Source organism: Lithobates pipiens, unplaced genomic scaffold (genome assembly GCF_037356315.1).
Source record: "Lithobates pipiens isolate NorthernLeopardFrog02 unplaced genomic scaffold, aLitPip1_a1.2 Scaffold_16, whole genome shotgun sequence".
Taxonomy (NCBI): Eukaryota; Metazoa; Chordata; class Amphibia; order Anura; family Ranidae; genus Lithobates; species Lithobates pipiens.
Window position 1 is genome coordinate 364,692,057 of NW_027507748.1, and position 20,007 is coordinate 364,712,063.

Sequence of the window (20,007 nt, forward strand, 5' to 3'; positions counted from 1 at the left end):
ATTTATCACCATCAGTCATTTAGGACAACATTGGATCATTCAGAGATCCTCGCTGAACTTCTGGAGTGAGTTTGCTGCACTGAAAGTAAAGGGGCCGAATAATTTTGCACGCACCACTTTTCAGTTTTTTTATTTGCTAAAAAAGTTTAAAAATTATCCAATAGATTTCGTTCCACTTCACAATTGTGTCCCACTTGTTGGTGATTCTTCACAAAAAATTAAAATGTTATATCTTTATGTTTGAAGCCTGAAATGTGGCAAAAGGTTGAAAAGTTCAAGGGGGCCGAATACTTTGGCAAGGCACTGTATAGGAATAAGTGGCAGCACACAACATCTTTATTATTTATTTTTTGATATAAAACAACATTGTTATTCATTAGAATTTATCCAATCCAGATAAACCTAAATAAACTTACTTTGAAAGCACCTGTATATATTCACAAAGGACAAGTTTTTCATGATAAAAATTGGATTTCCTGAAGTGGTCCTATCAATTTTTACCTGTGTAAATGACTTACGATTTGAGAGCAATAATAAAGTCTGGGAATGTACAACTGACAACTTATTCTACTTCACAAGGGAAATGTATATTATTTCAACAAATGGTACTTTGGACCTGTGCAGTACTGTACAAACGATTTTGATCTCAAAATGTCCGATGTTATCAATTATAGTCATACTTTACTGATTTGTGTGTAAAAACTACAGGAAAATGTATTTTTTGGAAACTGACAACTACATGACAACTAGACCCGTACATTCGTCTGAACTTATAATCGGATACTCGCTTTTCCTATTAAAATGGAGTTGGTCTTTGGCACTTTAACCAAAATGCTGCTACTGACATAAGGCTTATGTCAGTGGCAGATGTGGCATCTATGTATGCTTCCAGCCACCAGAAGTGTGTGTATGTATTTTTATATTATAAGCTGATTGTCGGCTTTTTCCTGGAAGCCATTTGAAGTGATCTCTTCCGCAGGCATCTGGATTGAACCCTGTACCCCCTCCAATACTGCTATATATCCTGGGTTTTGCCCAGAGGTGCCTGAAACCAGAATGGCTGGTTTCTCTGCAGAGCGAGCAAAGCAGACACCTGTTCGCTGTTGCAGGTAAATGGACCAGGAGGTGGCATGTATTATGTCATTTCCTGGTTCAGTGCCATAATTCCCTGGCAGCAGTGACCTGTCACTGTAAACATTCTACCACTTAGGGGGCCCTTAATCCTATGTGTCAGAGCAATAAAGTTATGTGAAAAAAAAGGTCGTAAAAGTTGAAATTGGCAAACTACCCTTCTGGCCATATGTAAACACATGCATTGGGGCCAGCTAAGTATGAAAACTATGACTGTGCTACGCATTATACATCCCAGAGCATGCTGGAAAGCAATAATTCTAGGGTCATCATTTGCAGTTAACTTTAAACTGATGACCTGTAAGGGCTTTTAAAGCATCGCCTATGAATAATTTTGGTTACCGAAGTTTGTCGCTCTGTTCAATGTACACACACACACATACAATTTCTCACAAAAGTGAGTACACCCCTCACCTTTTTATGAATATTTTATTATAGCTTTTCATGTGACAACACTGAAGAAATGGCACTTTGGTACAATGTAAAGTAGTGAGTGTACAGCTTGTATAACAGTGTATATTTGCTGTCCCCTCAAAATAACTCCACACACATCCATTAATGTCTAAACCGCTGGCAACAAAAGTGAGTACACTGTTAAGTGAAAATGTCAAAATTGGGCCCAAAATGTCAAAATTTTGTGTGGCCACCATTATTTTCCAGAACTGCCTTAACCCCCTTGGGCACGGAGTTCACAGTTTGCCACTGGAGTCCTCTTCCACTCCTCCATGATGATATCACGGATCTGGTGGATGTTAGAGACCTTGCGCTCCTCCACCTTCTGTTTGAGGATGCCCCACAGATGCTGAATAAGGTTTAGGTCTGGAGACATGCTTGGCCAGTCTATCACCTTTACCCTCAGCTTCTTTACCAAAGTCAGTGGTCGTCTTGAAGGTGTGTTTGGGGTTGTTATTTTGGAATACTGCCCTGCGGCCTAGTCTCTGAAGGGTGGGGGGATCATGCTCTGCTTCAGTATGTCACAGTACATGTTGGCATTCATGGTTCCCTCAATGAACTGTAGCTCCCCAGTGCTGGCAGCACTCATGCAGCCCCAGACCATGACACTCCCACCACCATGCTGGACTGTAGGCAACACACACATTGTATACTCCTCACCACACACGCTTGACACCATCTGAACCAAATAAGTTTATCTTGGTCTCATCAGACCACTGGACATGGTTCCAGTAATCCATTTCCTTAATCTGCTTGTCTTCAGCAAACTATTTGTGGGCTTTCTTGGTCGACCATGGCGAGGCCTGTTCTGAGTGGAACCTGTTCAGTTAAACTGCTGTATGGTCTTGGCCACCATGCTGCAGCTCACTTTCAGGGTCTTTCCAATATTCTTATAGCCTAGGCCATCTTTATGTAGAGCAAAAATTATTCATTCATTTTCATATCCTCAGAGAGTTCTTTGCCATGAGGTGCCATGTTGAACAGTGACTGGTATAAGAGAGTGAGAGCGATAACTCCAAATTGAATACACCTGCTCTCCATTCACACCTGAGACCTTGTAACACTAACCAGACACATGACACCAGGGAGGGAAAATGGTTAAATTGGGCCCCATTTGGACAGTTTCACTTAGGTGTGTACTCACTTTTGTTGCCAGCAGTTTAGACATTTTAACGGATGTGTGTTAAAGCGGAGGTCCACCCTAAAGTGGACCTTCCGCTCATCGGAACCCTCCCCCCCTCCGGCGCCACAATTGGCACCTTTCAGGGGGGAGGGGGGTGCAGATACCTGTACAGTACAGGTATCTGCACCCACTTCCGGGATAGCTCTCTGCGGAAAGGGGCGTAGATTACGCCCCTTTCCGCAAGTGCCCCGCTGCCTGCTGGGAAACACACAGATCCCAGAGACAGCATCCTTATTGCGCAGAGCGACTCGCGCATGCGCAGTAGGGAACCGGGAAATGAAGCCGAAAGGCTCCATTTCCTGATTCCCATACCCAAGATGGTGGCGGCAGCACCCGAGAGACGATCTAGAGATCGGCTTCGGGTGCCGACATCGCAGGCGCGCTGGACAGGTAAGTGTCACTATTTTAAAAGTCAGCAGCTGCAGTATTTGTAGCTGCTGGCTTTAAAAAAAAAAAAAAAAAAAAAAAAAAACGCGGAGTCCCGGCGGACTCCCGCTTTAAGTTATTTTGAGGGGAGAGCAAATATACACTGTTATACAAGCTGTACACTCACTACTTTACATGGTAGCAAAGTATAATTTGTTCAGTGTTGTCACATGAAAAGATATATAATAAAATATTTACAAAAAATGTGAGGGGTGTGCTCACTTTTGTTAGATACTGTATAGTGTGTATATATATATATATATATATATATATATAAAAATAAATCAAGTGGGATTGCTGCACAAAAAAAAAGTGTTTTAACCACTTGCTTACTGGGCACTTAAACCCCCCTCAGTCCCAGACCAATTTTCAGCTTTCAGCGCTGATGCACTTTGAATGACAATTGCGCGGGCATACAACACTGTACCCAAATGAAATTTTTATCATTTTTTTCCCACAAATAGAGCTTTCTTTTGGTGGTATTTAATTACAGCTGGGAGTTTTATTTTTTGCTAAACAAACAAAAAAAAGATGCAAAAAAAAAATAAAATCATGTTTAATAGTTTGTTATAAAATTTTGCAAACAGGTCATTTTTCTCCTTCATTGAGGTGCGCTGATGAGGCGGCACTGGTGGGCACTGATAGGCTGCATTAGTGGGCACTGATAGGCTGCATTGGTGGGCACTGATAGGCACAGATAAGGCAGCACCGATGGGCACAGATAAGGCGGCACTGATGGGCAAAGATGGGCACAGATAAGATGGCACGGATGGGTGGCACGGATGGGCACTGATAGATGGGACTGATGGGCACTGATAGATGGGACTGATGGGCTCTGATAGATGGGACTGATGGGCTCTGATAGATGACACTGATGGGCACGGATATGTGGCACTGGGGTGCAACACCTTTGTTGAGGCAGATTGTGGGCACTGCTGGGTGGCACTGTGGGCATTGCTGGGTGTCACGATGGGCACTGCTGGGTGGCACTTATTTTTTAATTATGTTTAGTGATGAGGGGGCAGGTGGGCACTGGCAGGGCTGGCCGTGATGGGGACTGATGTCCCGATCACGGCCGCCGGTGATCGGCTCTTTTTTTCTCCTCGCGCTGTCAGCGTGAGGAGGAATAATAGCCAATTACCGGCTCCGTTATATCACATGATCAGCTGTCATTGGCTGACAGTTGATCACGTGATAAGGGGTCGGGAACGACCCCTTGCTCGGATCAGTGATCAGGCGAGTCTCATAGACTCATAGCGCGGGTCTCAAGTGGTTAATGAAGAAGTTTAAAACATGAAAAAAAATTCAGGCAGTCATACACGCACACGCACACACACACACACACACACACACACACACACACACACACACACACACACACACACACATCAAAATGTACTTTTCTGCATTTTTACTGAAAATTTGCATTTGATAAACTGTTGCACCAATATTATGTGACATAAGAAACTACCACAATTTTATTGTCCTGGGTCTCTGCTTTCAGAAAAGAATATTTAGGAGTTTTAATGAATCTTTAGGGCTAAAATGTTCCCCATTTTTTCCTGACAGAGAATTTTGCCTAGTTCTCTCAGAAGGTTTCATTTAAAAATAGGATTTTTGTACTTACCGTAAAATCCTTTTCCCTGACGTTCATTGGCGGACACATCACCTTAATCTTAACCATCGGATTATATTGCCACCTTTAGGAGAGGACTAGGCAGAACACATAAAAAACAAGCACAGTACCGCCCAGGGGGTGGTCCTACTGGCTATAACCCCTCACTCTGCTCCCAGCAGCTCAGTTTGTCAAAAGGCAGTACAAACAAATAGAAGGGGTGGGTGCTGTGTCCGTCAATGAACATCAGAGAAAATAATTTTACAGTGAATACAATATCCTATTTTCTCTTCCGTTCATTGACAGTCACAGCACCTTAATCTTGACCTTAGGGACGTCCCCAAGCAGTGATAAAAACGAGGGGTGTGAACAGAAAGAAAATAAACTCCACCCATAACAAAAAGAACTCCTCATCAGAGAAGTCGCAACCTCAAACGGCCCCCTGCAAAACCTTGCACCCGAAGCACGCATCCGAAGGTACGCCATCGACCTTGTAAAATTTGGTGAAAGTGTGAATGGACGAGCAAGTCCATTTCTCAGGTGTGTAAGGCCTGACACTTGATGTCGGAAAGCCCAGGAGGCACCAATTGCCCTGGTAGAATGTGCCGTGACAGGAAAGGGAAGCACCCGCCCCCTTATGGCTTAAGCCTGAACCACAATCTGTCTGATCCACCGAGAAATGGTGGCCAATGAGACCGTCAGGCCCTTCTTCGGACCAGCTACCGATACAGAGAGTTCCACCTCCGGAAAGGAGCCGTAGCAGACAGATATACCCGCAGAGCCCGGGCCACATCCAAAGAATGTAAAGTGACCTCCTTGGGATGCGACGGCCGAGGACATAAGGACAGAAGTACAATGTCCTCATTTAGATGAAAGGCCGAAACAACCTTCCTAAGTAAAGAGGGTTGCGGGCGCAACACCGCCTTATCCTTGAGGAGGATCAAGTAGGGAGACTTGCAAGACAAGGCCGCCAACTCAGAAACCCACCTAACAGACGTAATAGCCACTAGAAATACTACTTTCTGAGAGAGTTTCAATAAGGGGATCACCCTAATGTTTTCAAATGGCGGTTTATGAAGCACCGAAAGCACCAGATTCAGATCCCATGGGGGCAGCGGCAGTCGTACCGGAGGGGCCACAGGCCGAACCCCCTGAACAAACGTACGCACCAATGAGTGAGTCGCCAAAGGTTGCTGAAAAAAAAAAAAGACAGCCAAAGCTGATATATGCCCTTTAATGGTGATTAATGCAAGTTTCTGCTCCATTCCTCGCTGCAAAAATAGCAGGATCCTGGAAACTGAATATGTACGCGGACAGCACCCCATCCCCTCACACATGAAGATGTAGGCCTTCCACGTGCGATGATAATTCTTCCAGGACGCAGAATTCTGCACCCTCAGCATAGTGGAAATTACCAAAGCCGTCAGTCCTCGGTCCCTCAGCACCTGGCTTTCAACAGCCATGCTGTGAAAACCAGCAACGGTAAAGCAGGGCATCAGACCTTGAGACAGTAGGTCCTCCCGCATCAACAGCCGCCAAGTACTATGTACTCCACCACCATTCGTACTATGTCGGCGTACCAAGAACGTGGAGGACAATCTGGGGCAATCAGAATCACCAGAATCCCCTCGGCCTCCACTCTGCGTAGCAGACGAGTAGGAGTCTGAGGGGGAAAGGCATAAATCAGCCGATAATGCCACCACAGGGCCACCAATGTGTCTGACGCGTCCGCCCAGGGATCTTTTGACCTGGCCACAAACCTCTGCACCTTCTGATTGAACCGAGAGGCTAGGAGATTCACATGCGGCATGCCTCACCATAGGCAAATGAGCCAAAACACTTTCGGATGCAGTGACCATTCCCCCTGGTCCAGCAACTGACTGAGGTAGTCTGCCTGACAGTTTTATACGTCCGGAATGTATACGGCTGACAGTGCCGGCACGCGCTGCTCTGCCCACTGTAGTATGTAGCGCTGCAGCTGAGCTCCTTGATGATTGACATACGCCACCTCCATAGAGTTGTCCGACTGGATCCTGACCGGACGCCCCTGCAACCATGTGGAGAAACACTGCCTGATTGCCCAAAGCTCAAGCACATTGATCGGCAGGCGGGATTCTTACTGCGTCCTGCGACCCTAGGCAACTGGATGCCCAAACACCCCCCCCCCCCCCAGCCGGTAAGGCTGGCGTCCGTCGTTATCACCGTCCAATGAAGAGGAAGGAATGACTTCCCGGACCGAAGGGCCAGAGACCTCAGCCACCAGAGAAGCGAAGCCCTGACCAACTGGCTCACCCAAATTTGACAATCCAGGGATGTCGGAGATTAGTCCCATTTGGACAGGATCTCTTTCTGCAAGGCTCAAGTGTGGAATTGCAATGCCAGAATTGGGGCCAGCATCTTGATGAAGACCCTTGGTGCCGTCGCTAGACCAAAGGCAAGAGCTACAAATTGGTAGTGCTTGTCCCCGACCGCAAATCGCAGAAACTTCTGGTGTCTGATGCATGTGGGGACATGCAAGTATGCGCCCTTGATGTCCAAAAAACGCCAAGAAATCCCCTTGATGAAGTGCAGCGACCACGGAATGAACCGATTCCATCCTGAACCTCCGTACCTTCACAAAGAAATTGAGGGCCTTGAGATCCAGGACTGGACGGACCCCTTCCTTCTTCGGGACTACAAACAGATTGGAGTAGAATCCCCGAAACCTTTCTGACGTCGGTACAGGCACTATCACCCCACGCAGCAGTAAGTCCTGTACTGCCCCAAACAGGGCCTCCCAATGAGCCAGAAGGAGATGAAGGTTGGAGGGAAAAAAAGCTGTCTGGCGGACAAGAAAGAAACTATCTTGTAGCCTGTCAAAACCAGTTCACAGACCCACTAGTCGGGCGGGGGCGAACCTTCATGCAGCAGCTGATTTGTTTGCCTTCCAAAACCAGGGACGCTTTTGTCCCTCAGCGGGCACCTCGTCGGACTTGGAACGCTTCGTCTGAGTGGAAAAAGAGGGCCCTTGCCTATGGCGTGCCTCCTTACTCTTTCTGGACTGTGGGAGCAAAGTACTCTTTCCCCCAGTAACATTCTTAATAATGCAATCCAGCGAGGCACTAAATAGGCTCTCACCTTGGAAGGGCAAATCCGCCAGTGCTTTCTTAGATGCCTGGTCCACAGACCAGCATTTAAGCCAAATCAGGCGTCGCAGCACCACTGCTGATACTGAGGATCTAGAAAGCAAACGGGCCATATCCAGGGCCGCATCACAGACATACTTAAGGCCGTGCACCAGCTGGTCTGCCAGTTCCACGCAGACTGGGTAAACCTGTTCCTTCCCCAACTCACGGTGTAACAACTTAGCCCATTCAGTAAGTGTTTGAGACACCAGAGCCGTTGCTAACACCAGCCGCAATGCTGACCCCACCACCGCAACCGTCTCGGCCCTTCTGTCGGCAGGGTCCTTGAAAGAGGGGGACCCTTCCACTGGAATCGTGGTTACCTCATTTAACCTAGAAACCGGGGGGGGGGTTGGGATTCAACAACCGGAGTAAATCCATTTTTTTCAGGAAACTCTCCTCAAAGGGGTAACGCACCGCCATTTGCCTCAGACTGAAAAGGCCGCTGCGGGCTTTCCTAATCCTTGTAAATAAACTGATCAAAATAAGTTAGATAAGGAAACACCTTAGCAGTACGGGCCGTCTTGTGGGACCCAAAAGGGACCGACACCTCTGTAGATGATTCCGCACCGCTGTGCTCCTACTAGCGCTTTTTCCTGCTCTGAAACGGACGCGGAGGTTTCCTCCTCACTGTCCGAATGGTCCTGGTCCACATCCTCTGAAGCATCAGAACAGGGGCCGCCTGCCACAGCGGGACCCGAGTCTGAATCAGAGCTTTCCCCAGAAGACGGGGGCGTTTTTTACCCCCCTTGCGCCCGCATGCCGCTTCTACCCTGGCAACAAATGATTCAAGGATCGCCGACAGAGCGTCCATAGGCACCGCAGGTGCAGGGAACTGGTTGCTATCACAGGGGTGTCTGGAGAAGAAGCGCCAGCCTCTGATGCCATGCTGACCCACTCTCGCCTGTCACCCTTAGGGACCTAAGGCAAGAAACAAAAAATTCCCACCCTCCTAGCTGCCACAGACTGAGGGGCCCCCTGCAGGTTTCCACCATGAGGTGTCCTGTGTCCGTTTTTGTGCTGTTCCAGGCTTAAACAGCCGCCCAGCGCTAGAGTGCAACAGAGACCATCCCCCATGGCTACAAGAAAATGGCCGCCTCAGGCAAAAACTCCTGAAAATTCCAGGACTCCATGAAAATGGCCGATGTTTGCACAGCAACCATCCCCCCCCACATGGCGGCACACAGAAGCCCAAAAAAGCACCAAATGAAGGGATAAAACTAGCGGGCCACCAACCGCCCAGTGCAGCCCCCTGCCAGGACCCAGAGGATCCCCGGTCAGGTAAGCGCTCCACACCCCCTATGCCCATTCACACGGCGCCCCCTTAGAATGGGGAGGAGGGAAAGAGAAGAAAGGGAGAGCGACAGACCCCCTAATCAACCTCCCAGGGAATGCCCAGCTGCTCTGCTCCATCCTGCCTAAACAGGTAGAACTATACTTAACCCTCCTGTGGGGACGCTGTATGCACTCCACAGACAGACCCATCACCTGAGCAGTACGGGGTGGCTGTCGGCCACGGCACACTGTGTCTCGGACAGCAGTAGCCCAGTCATATGTGTGCCCCGGAGCATATAGCTCACCGGCCGCCCCTGGACCAGAACGGGGCCTGTCGCGGCCAACCCAGCATGTAGCTAAGGTCTGCACATGCTCGATGGCTAGGCTGGGGAGACTACCAGGATCTATATTATCCAGCCTGTCACCCAGCCCGGCTGTTGATTGTAGATCATGGGAAGCAAACACAGCAAAAAAGGTCCTTCTCCTAGACTAGGCAGAAAAAAACTGAGCTGCTGGGAGCAGAGTGAGGGGTTATAGCCAGTAGGACCACCCCCTGGGCAGTACTGTGCTTGTTTTTTGTGTGTTCTGCCTAGTGCTCTCCTAAAAGTGGCGATATAACCCAAAGGTCAAGATTAAGGTGCTGTGTCCGTCAATAAACGAAAGAGAAATGGACCTTTACCCTTTCACTGCCAGAACTTTTTTTTTTAAAGTATTTTCTCTAATTTTTTCCACGTTAAAAATAACATGCTCTGTTTTTGGGTTTAGATATGCAAAAAAATAAATAAAAAAAATAGAAGAGCAGACAGATCTATGGCAAATCAGGCTGCCTCATTTATGCAACACATTTTTTTGTGCCCTCAGTACTAAGACACATTATAAAAAGGTCTGCAATTTCCAACCTGTTACTGCAAAGTCCTGTAGTGATGGGGGGGGGGGGGGGGGGGTCGAAGAAGGGAACAAGCGGGGGACAAAGGCATTAGATATTCCCAGAAAGGCTGAATGCTAAAATGACTCAAAGAGACTCCAGCACTGAAATGGAGAGGAGGTAGTAAACCCGAAAAGGTATTGTATATATGTTTTTTTTTTTTATTAAAGGATAATGCTAGTGCCAATGGGAGCCTGCAGAAGCAGCTGAGACTGGGTGCCTGTTAAAACAGCACCTGGGACACCAATGGCAAAATAGAGCATTCTGGAAATTTAGCACTCTGAAGAGCAAATCTGCAATATTCATATAGAAATACAAACTACACATTGAAACAATGTGAAAAAAATTAACACATATTGAATAATATTTATGTCAACTAGATGTCTCATTCATGTTTATTTAAAAAAAAAAAAAAAATCCTTTAAAAAACGGAAAATGCCACAGAACTGCAATAAAACTTATAAAATAAAGCACACACAAGGTGAACCAATACGCACACTTTGCGAGTGTACAAGGTTGCACAAACAAAACAGCCAAAGTCTTTCTGAAATACTGTCTCTGTGGCCATAAATTAATTAATGGAAGACCTAGCTTAGATGGTGTGTAAATCACTACTATATTTATCAAGCAAAAGTAAAATCGGGCTATAAAATACAACAAAAACTAAATTCTATATTGAATGTGTTTTATATAAATGTATTTAATTTATTTTTTTACGGAGATCTTCCTCCCAAAAACTACAATATTCTATTTCATAATATCTCAGCAGTAATCCTTTACCCCACAAAAATCTTTCTGGTGAAAAGTGCAATTGAGCCAAGTTCCAGAACTGAAATCCTACGTAATTTAAAGGAGATTACTGGGAAGTAAGGACATTAGGGTCACTCAGGCACAGAAATCTACATAACAGTGCACAGATTATAGGGAGGATAATGTATATAGAGTTCCTGGTATTGGAGAGCTGAGAGGAGAAGCATTAATCCTTGAAATATGTAAAGCTTAGGGTAAAGAACTATATTTATATATTGCAAGTTTATAAAGGACATTTTCTAACACTGCAATTGTTTATTTGGAAATACATCCAATAGGTCACATTTAAACACATTGTTCTATTATTTAATGGTTGATAAAACAACCCCTACAAGTTGCCTATGTGGACCTTAGCTGTATATGGATCAGTGGGTAAATGGGATTAAATTGCTAAGTTAAATTTTGTGGGAAGGGGGATGCAACGACAAATGAACACCCCAATTAGAGCCAATTAGTGCTGGGTACCCCTGGGGTCCCCGCAAGTAATGAAGGCCCTTATATGAACCCACCAATGCTGCCTCCAAAACTGTAACTGTGTCCCCATCATGTCTTACCAACCATCTACGTGCGAACACCATCTGGCCTGCTAAAAAGTATTGTATAAGTCTGTCAAACGCCACACTTGACCTAGAGGTTCCTGTAAAACTCGTAGGCCTATTCTAGGATGGGACGGAGACTATGGGAAATAAACCCTCAAATTTCTTAAAATAGGATTGGAGGAACCCAAACTGGGGAATTGTGTAGGAAATGTAATATTACAGGCAAGATCTTAATTTTCAGAAGATTAATCCTGCCCAAGGAGAGCAAAAGGGGAAGCTGTTTCCATACCTCCAGACGACTCCGAAATGCAGGTACTAAAGGGTGTAAATTTAAGAATGAATACTTAGATACTTTAGCAGAAATTACAATCCCTAAATACTTAATGCAAGTAACCCAGGGTATAGGGCTGTCCGGGATAGTAGCCACTCGTACACCATTATCAATAGGCAATATACTGGATTTAACTAAAAATAAAAAATAGATCACCTAGGGAGCAAAGGGGTTACTTTTGTGACAAAGTGGTCATAATAGGGTTTACTGAAAAAATACAAAAATGTATTGAATTGAAATTAAATGATAAAAAATATCAAATGCTAAAAACACGATTTGCAGCGTCACAGGATCATTCAGATCTACAAAAGCACCACAAGTGAAGGTGCGTTACAAAACCAGCAAAAAAAAAAAAACACACACAAACAATAAAATGGTCGTCCAGATGCCAAATCTCAGTACACACATAAGATGTCATGCAATAAATCTCGCTTATACAATTACACAATTGGTATAAGACCGTTGAGTTGCAAAATGACATCCAATGTGTATAGATACTGGATTTCACCCAGTCAACCCTAAGCCCTGAGTAAATGGAAAATGTAAGGCCATGCTCCAACAAGTGATGCCCTAACCTCAGGTGACCTACAGAGGGCAATGGCTATAGGCTCCATCATGAGTGCAAATAGGGAAGGTGAGAGTGGGCACCCCTGCCATGTCCCGCAACCTACTACAAAAAGCACAGAGAGCCCACATCTAATCCCAAATGCAGCTTTAGGGCATTTGTACAACAATGAAATCCAGGCCATGAATGGAGAACCAAATCCCAAACATCTTAAAAACAGAAGTCATATGTCCAGTCCACCAAATCAAATGCCTTTTCCATATCAAAAAAGAGACCACCACTTGAGCCCCTGAGTTGGGATGAGAAATCTGCAGGTGAGCGAATAGTCTCCTCAGATTCGTATCAGTGGACTTAGTAGGGATAAACCCTGTCTGATCTATATCAACCAGTGTTGTAATAACCTTTGACAATCTGGCTGCCAAAAGCGTAGTAAAAATGATGAGATCTCAGTTGAGCAGGGCAATTGGTCTATATGAGGCGCATCCCACCAAGTTTGACAAAATTTGGAACCTGTGGTTAGAGCATTTGGATACTGTTATGGGCCTGTTCGTGTGACCAACTCCAACTCCCCCTCCGAGCTCCTTTCCCACTGTAATTTGAGCCCAATTCCTTATCTTATTTGGGGTGATACTCCTAACCGTGTCTCAGATCTCATTCAGTCACTTGTTTTTTTGTTGTTTTCTGATTATATTCTCCTTCAAGGACTTTTGGCACCCCATAGCTGCCACCAATATTAGACTATATTACAGAGCAATAATTCAAGGTTTTTCTTTTCATTTTTTTCTCTTTTGATTGTGGTTTTGTAGTTGTCTAATGGTGGTGTATGCTACTGCCCATTGTTGTAATTTTTACATTTCAATAAAAAGCAGAATTTATAAAAAAATATTTTTTTTATAAAAAGGACAATTCTATTGGGATTATTTACCCAAATCCAAATAGATTGTTTCACTCCGTTAGGGAATTATCCCCAGAGCTTAGTGAATGTGGTAAAAAGTTTCATTTACCACATGCAAGGAAAAAATAAAAAATAAAAAGCTGAATTTTTGCTTGCATATAATTGGATGACAGACATCAACAAAGCCTTACCTCATACATTAAGCTCTGGGGATAATTCCTTTGCAGCATGCAAGTGAACTTGCAAGAGTGAATGGTCTATTTGCCTTTAGTAAATCAAAACCATTTCTCAAAATATTGCAAAGCTACTGTATAATAATTAACAGCAGAAACCCCCTTGTCCAGCAATCTATTACTATCCATCAGTTGTCTGACCATTCAGTTATAATGTCAGTATTTCCTACCTTTTCTGACTGACATCACTCCAGTTGCAATTAAAGGCCTGCGGGATGTCTACCATCCTTATATTTTAGAAGGGTAAATAAACTCACCTTTTCAGCAAATGTGAAAATCTTCCTTTGATCTACTCCCCCAAACTGTGCATCAACTTTCAGATATTCTTCATCCAAGGCCTGCAGATATGGAGAAGTAAAAAAATATATATATATATATATATATTATTCTACTACAGTACTAACAGACTAGTGTCCCAAGCCATCTAATTTTGGCTGAACCCACCTGCAATCCAGGATACAGAAGACCACTAAGCAGTGGATGTTCCACTTGTTTTACAACTTCTGCTCCAGCTTTTTTAGCATCATGCTGAGTGACTACTGAGGAGAGTCTGTACACATCCAGTGTGTATTCTCTGTGGACAAAACAGAGCCCAAGTAAACATATGTAGTATGCCTTTTAATACCGTGTAGCATTTTATACTTTCTTGATACAATAAATCTTTAGCAACTGCCACATTTAGAATTTTTTGGCAGCTGGGACTGAAGTTCACAGATATTTATGCATGCACTAACAAATTATCTCTAGAAATCCATGCCAATTGTGTATTTTAACAATTTCAAAACGGTCTTACAAATCCTGAAGCCTGCATAGAGGACACACTGTGTATTTGAAACATCAGTTTTGGTGTCAACATCACTGGACTCCAGGACAGGTAAGTGCCCTATTATTAAAAGTTAGTAGCTGCAGTATGTGTAGCTGCTGGCTTTTAATTTTTGCAGTGATGGGCTGACCACCGCTTTAAGTACACCTGCGATAGTGATTTTTAATTGCACAATTAATTAGTCGATTAATGGAGAGGTGGAGTTTTGAATTATACATGTTCTGTGCTCTATTTTAACATGTGCTGTGATCAAGGCTTCCTGGGAAACAGTTTAGCCCGTTTTTTACTCACTGTAATGTAATTAATAATGGAATCGCCGGGATTTTTGGAGTTGCTGGCTCTATCATGCGTTTATCAGGTGTGTAAATTAGGAATGCTTTCAGAAATAGAAGTGTTAATAGTTTATTTTTATCAAATCATACATTAGGTAAAAAGAAAAACAAAAATACAACTAAGATGATCTGGAATATACTGAAAGAATAGTTCACATCAATCTGGTTTGTAGAAAACATACTTGCTGAGCTGGTACTCTGTCCCTCTGACAAAGCGTAGTCTTTCCAATGGTACGCCAATACTTTGTAGCATGGCTTTGATAACCTGCTCATAATAACGAGTTCGCAGTTCCAGGAGGTCCCATGGAGCCTTCATGTTATCAAGATATGCATGGAGGTCAGCAAATAGAATTGTCACCTAAGAATCATACAAATTAAGTGAGTAAGAACATGTACATTGTAAACCACAGGATGCTGCAAAACTTATATAAAAAACATAGTTTAAAAGATTTTTTTTTTTTGGTAACAAAAGGGAAGTGAACAATTTATAAACAAATGCCAAAACGCATAATGGGGAGTGCCTATTAACTATACACCAAGTAGCGTGACAGCAAATCCCAAATAAAACCTTCTGAGGGTCAACAAAATTTTACAACATATAAATTAAGGGCTCGTTTACACCATACATGCATGAAAACCGATGGGTAAACCGAGCAGGATTTCACTTGCAGACACAAGTTTACATCAGTTTTCATGTGCGTTTCAGTGAGTTTTTATGCACGTTGACATCACTTTTCATGCGAGTCAGTTATTTGCCCTGTTCAAACTAATGTTGATGTCATGTCAGTCTTTTTCCCATGCAGAAAACTGCATACAAATTGAAGATTCCTGTGCAGAAAAAAATCCACACATGATACCATTAATGTGGTATGAACAGGGCATGTAGAGAACAATTGCTTTTTTTTTGAACCATTGCAGAACATGTGCAGAAAAACTGACATCTCTGTACCATGATGTGAATGAGGCTTTTAAGAGGACGTAAACCCTCCTGCAAAAAAATAAATAAAATAAAAACACACCCTGCAAGATAAAGGCATAATGAGCTTGTATGCATAGCATACTAGCTCATTATGAAATACTTACCTGAGAACGAATCCCCCGCAGCCATCCTCGTCTCCCCCTCAGGCCATATCGCTCGGGGCTTGCTTCTGGGTATCGCGGCTCTGACACTGATTGGCCGGAGCCGAAATGACTGTGCCATTCGCGGGAGCTGCCGCGAATGGCACAGTATAACTGAAGCAACGGCATGTACTGCCATTGCTTCAGTTGGCTTAAGTGTGCATGTGCCGCATGACGTCGGCATATACAAATGCAGGGATATCTTCTAAACCGTGCAGGTTTAGGAGATATCCAGTGCAGCTATAGGAAATCCTAATTATAGGCTTGCTTGTAGTTTAAAGTGGTTGTAAAGGGTTTACAACCACTTTAAGGTTAGGTGAGTTTGCTTCCAATAGACTAACTGCTATATATTGGCAATGTGGAAGCTATAGATTAGTACAGTGAGCACACTGACAACATTAAAACCGGCACGTTGATATTGGTATGTGTTCAAAAGGTTGAAGGTTTTTCCTTTTGCCAGCCAGCAGTATAGAATCTTAGGATATTTTTATATAAAATACCACTCACCTCACAGCCAGCCTTTAAAAAGTCAGCAATTTTTGACATAGGTACAAAATAAGCTACATGTGGTTTTCCGGTGGTAGCTGTGCCCCAGTACACCCGCAGCTCTCTTTCCTTCAGGATCTCCTTTAGTTTGTCTTCTCCTAGGACTTCCTGTAAGAAAAACATCTTTACGGTCTTTAAAGTTACATACTACAATATATAGCAGATGATTTGTCACACTACGTCAACAAAATTTTTTCCATAAGATCGTATATGCATTTAATGTAATGTAGGCATGCCATTTACCTGTGTGGAGGAGCTGGACCAGCACAGTGATTAAATAGACATTCCAAGAAGAGAAGAGTGCTATGACATGCAGGGAGGGGACTGTGATAGGGAAAACACTCAGGCAAATCTTCTAGCATGTTCCAAGGCACATTGCAAAAAAAATTAAATAAAAGAAACTATATTATAATATATAATATCCCAAGGTGCTACACACCCTTATCTCACTTCAGAAAAATAAATGTTTTATATAAGAAAAGGGGAAAAAGGTTTTTTTTTTTAATGTGTTTTTTATTTTTTATTTGTGTTAGAATGCAGGCTGAGATTCTAACACAAATATAAAAAAATATAAAAAAAACCTTTTCTTATATAAAAAAAGCTATTTTTCTAAAGTAAGATAAGGGTGTGTAGCACCTTGGGATAAGCCATTGTTTATAAAGTATTTCCAGCCCAATATAAAGTTTCTCCCACCTGTAAAAATTGTCATTTAAATTCACTGTTTATCAACCTAAGGAACAGCGCCAAGACCTACTATACTATATTTTTGTCCGACATAAAATATTGCAACGGTCTCCATTTTATTCTCTAGGGTCTCTGTGTATATATAAGTTTGGGGGTTCCAAGTAATTTTATAGCAAATAAAAAACAGAATTTTAACTAAGCAACAAGTGCAAAAATGAAGAGATTTTCCGGACAGTGTGGAGCAATACACTGGGCATAATAGTACAGGGCTGCTTTCACACTGATGCACTGTGTGTTTATCCACACCTGTACTGTACCTGCAGGTTTGCTGTACTTATCCATAGATTTCTATTATATCCTGCTGTTTTACCACCCCCCCCCCCCCCCAAACTTTACGTGTGAACAAGCCCCAAGGGTGCCGCTGCCGAATGCAACTAAGGGCTTATTCATAAGTGCAGCGTCAATTATTTAGATATATGATGCAATTTGTATATTGAGCACAATAAGTGTATTATATTTATTATTTACACTTGTGTGGTTATCGATAATATAACATTATATAGGTAGTAGTGATATATATATATATATATATATATATATATATATATATATAATTTGGAGGCAGTGCAACGTTTTATTTATTTTTTCCTACTGGGCTTAAACTGCACTTTTCTAAAAATGTACTGTTCCTCCCTCTCAGTGCAAGTTTCTTCACAAAATGTGTTATCCTTGCAGATAATAGGAAACCTGTCATAGGAAAAACATGGAGGATGTTTTTGCTCACCTTTCCTTCCAGAAATGCTGAAAATGTGTGCCTGTCACTCTTTATACTTCAATATTTTAAGTGACATGGATCACTGATTTAAAGTACTGAAGATAATAGGTCACTGTGACAGCCAAGAAAATGGCATTTTTGAAAGATCAGCAATGGCTCTCACAAACTGAGGCTTATGCAAATCTAAATCCAATGATGCGGCCACTGGGGGGCGGGGCCACGTCCTGCATTCAGTCTCTATGGACTCGGGAGTGCACCCATAAGGTAACCAGTGTTTCTCCCAGGGGGTTGTCTGATGCGGAGAGGAGCCGAGAGAGCTGCCGAGGGACCCCAGAAGTCGAGGATCGGGGCCATTCTGTGAAAAATAAGCTGCACAGTGGAAGCAAGTATGATATGATTGTTATATTAAAGAAAAAAAAAATTACCTTTAGTGTCACTTTAAGCACACCACACACTTTGCAATCTGTACAGTCTGCTAAAAACTATGTAGTACAAGCCTGCCCGATTGGATGGTTAAGTTAGATCCTTTATTACATATAATTGGTAAACAGAAAGTTAGCTGTAAAATGATTGTATGCTTATTGTACGGTGTATAGTGAGCCATTTAAACCCTCTGAGCTTTTTATTGTAGTCTGCGCTCCAGCTGAAGGAATCCACCCCATTTTGTTTCCTGATGATCATTGTCACCAAAACAGAAACAAAGGGGAAAAAAGACAACCAAAGGAGACCCCTGTTCCAACTATCTAAGGGGAATTTCCCCTTAGAGAACCTCTACAAATCTTTACATAAAATACACACATTTTATATATATTATTGTAAGTAAACACTCACACCTGCAGAAATGCCTACAATACAGTACATCACCTAAAACAATAAAAAAAAAAAAAAAAAAAAAAAATATATTATATATATATATATATATATATATATATATATATATATATATATATATATATATATATATATATATATATATACACACACATACACATACATACACACACAAAGTGATACTTTGTTTTTTTAGAAGCTGAATTGCCTTTTGGATTGTTTTATCTCTGAGACTTCAAAACAATGATCTCTGCCATTTGTATTCCCCCATCTACCCATGTGAGCCAGAGATTGCAAAGAGGACCCATTTATTGATTTTTCATTTATAGTAAAAAGAAAATAAGAGGAGGAAAAGCACTATGGAGTCAAAGTTCACAGAGAAAAATAGTTAATTTAGCTTGCCACTAGCTTCTAGAAATTGGTATATCCATTTTGGTTGATATGACCTTTTAAAATTCACATACCTGCAAGTTACGTGTAATGAGCTGTGCCTTCCCTTCAGGGGTCAGACAGTCACCCATGTTATTGGATTAGAGGAGGGGAGTTTACAACCCAGAATACAGGCACTGTAAGACAAAGTTAGAACATATTAGCATGCAAAAGAATGCATTGGTACACAAAGAGAACATTCCTGCCTTGCTTTAAATTATATTGCAACATTACATTATTACAAAACTGCGAGGGGTGTACTCACTTTTGTGAGATACTGTATAAACAACCAAAGGCTTCCTCTTAACTGTACTCAAAAGATATCTGATAACTGAACAGACACGATACAATAAAACTTGGGCTTATTCGAGGCCTAGTTTAAACTTGCGGTTGGGGGGGGGGGGTGGAGTAAAAGTGGTTGCAGTGCTGTGGTGCAGCCTGTAAAAGATTACAAGTAGACAAAAGGTGACATGTCTCATTGTATATATGAAAAGCAATCCACGAACCAGGACTATACTCACCCTCTCTCTCCAGCGCTGCAGTGTCCTGAAGCTCCATGCTTGCCACTGGCATCCTTGTCCGTTTTAACTGATCGGGCTGAAAGGACACCACTCCCAAACATGGGCAGGAGTTCATTCATCTCGACATTTTCAGGTAGAAACTTTATTGCAGATGAGGCATAGTATTGTCTCTACTGCATTAAATGTAACTTTTTGGTAAAGTTCAACTTTAAATGTTTTTTTTTTTTTTTAGGGGCGTTTAACTCTTGGGTGGGTCTGACTACCATTTAGTGATGGCTGGGGTAGTTAGAACTGCAAGATGCTTGCTGTTTTCTGCTGCTGTTTTGTCCTGCCAAGATCTTCTTCTATTCTGCCCACTGATTAGTCCCTAAGCATAATGCACATAATTCACCTAGGTGAGTG

The 20,007-nt window shown here is 42.8% G+C and overlaps 1 protein-coding gene across 2 annotated transcripts in view; it reads right to left on the reverse strand.

Annotated features, from left to right (window-relative positions):
* YARS1 (tyrosyl-tRNA synthetase 1) overlaps window positions 1-20,007 on the reverse strand; it is a 42,623-nt gene that overhangs the window by 18,017 nt on the left and 4,599 nt on the right. For both annotated transcript variants that reach the window (XM_077482028.1, XM_077482029.1), the window contains exons 2-6: window positions 19,120-19,221; window positions 16,327-16,473; window positions 14,883-15,058; window positions 13,990-14,119; window positions 13,803-13,883 (exon numbers count right to left, since the gene is read on the reverse strand). In XM_077482028.1, the coding sequence (XP_077338154.1) occupies window positions 13,803-13,883; window positions 13,990-14,119; window positions 14,883-15,058; window positions 16,327-16,473; window positions 19,120-19,176 (591 nt within the window). In that variant the 5' untranslated portion in view covers window positions 19,177-19,221. The remainder of the gene's footprint in view (window positions 1-13,802; window positions 13,884-13,989; window positions 14,120-14,882; window positions 15,059-16,326; window positions 16,474-19,119; window positions 19,222-20,007) is intronic.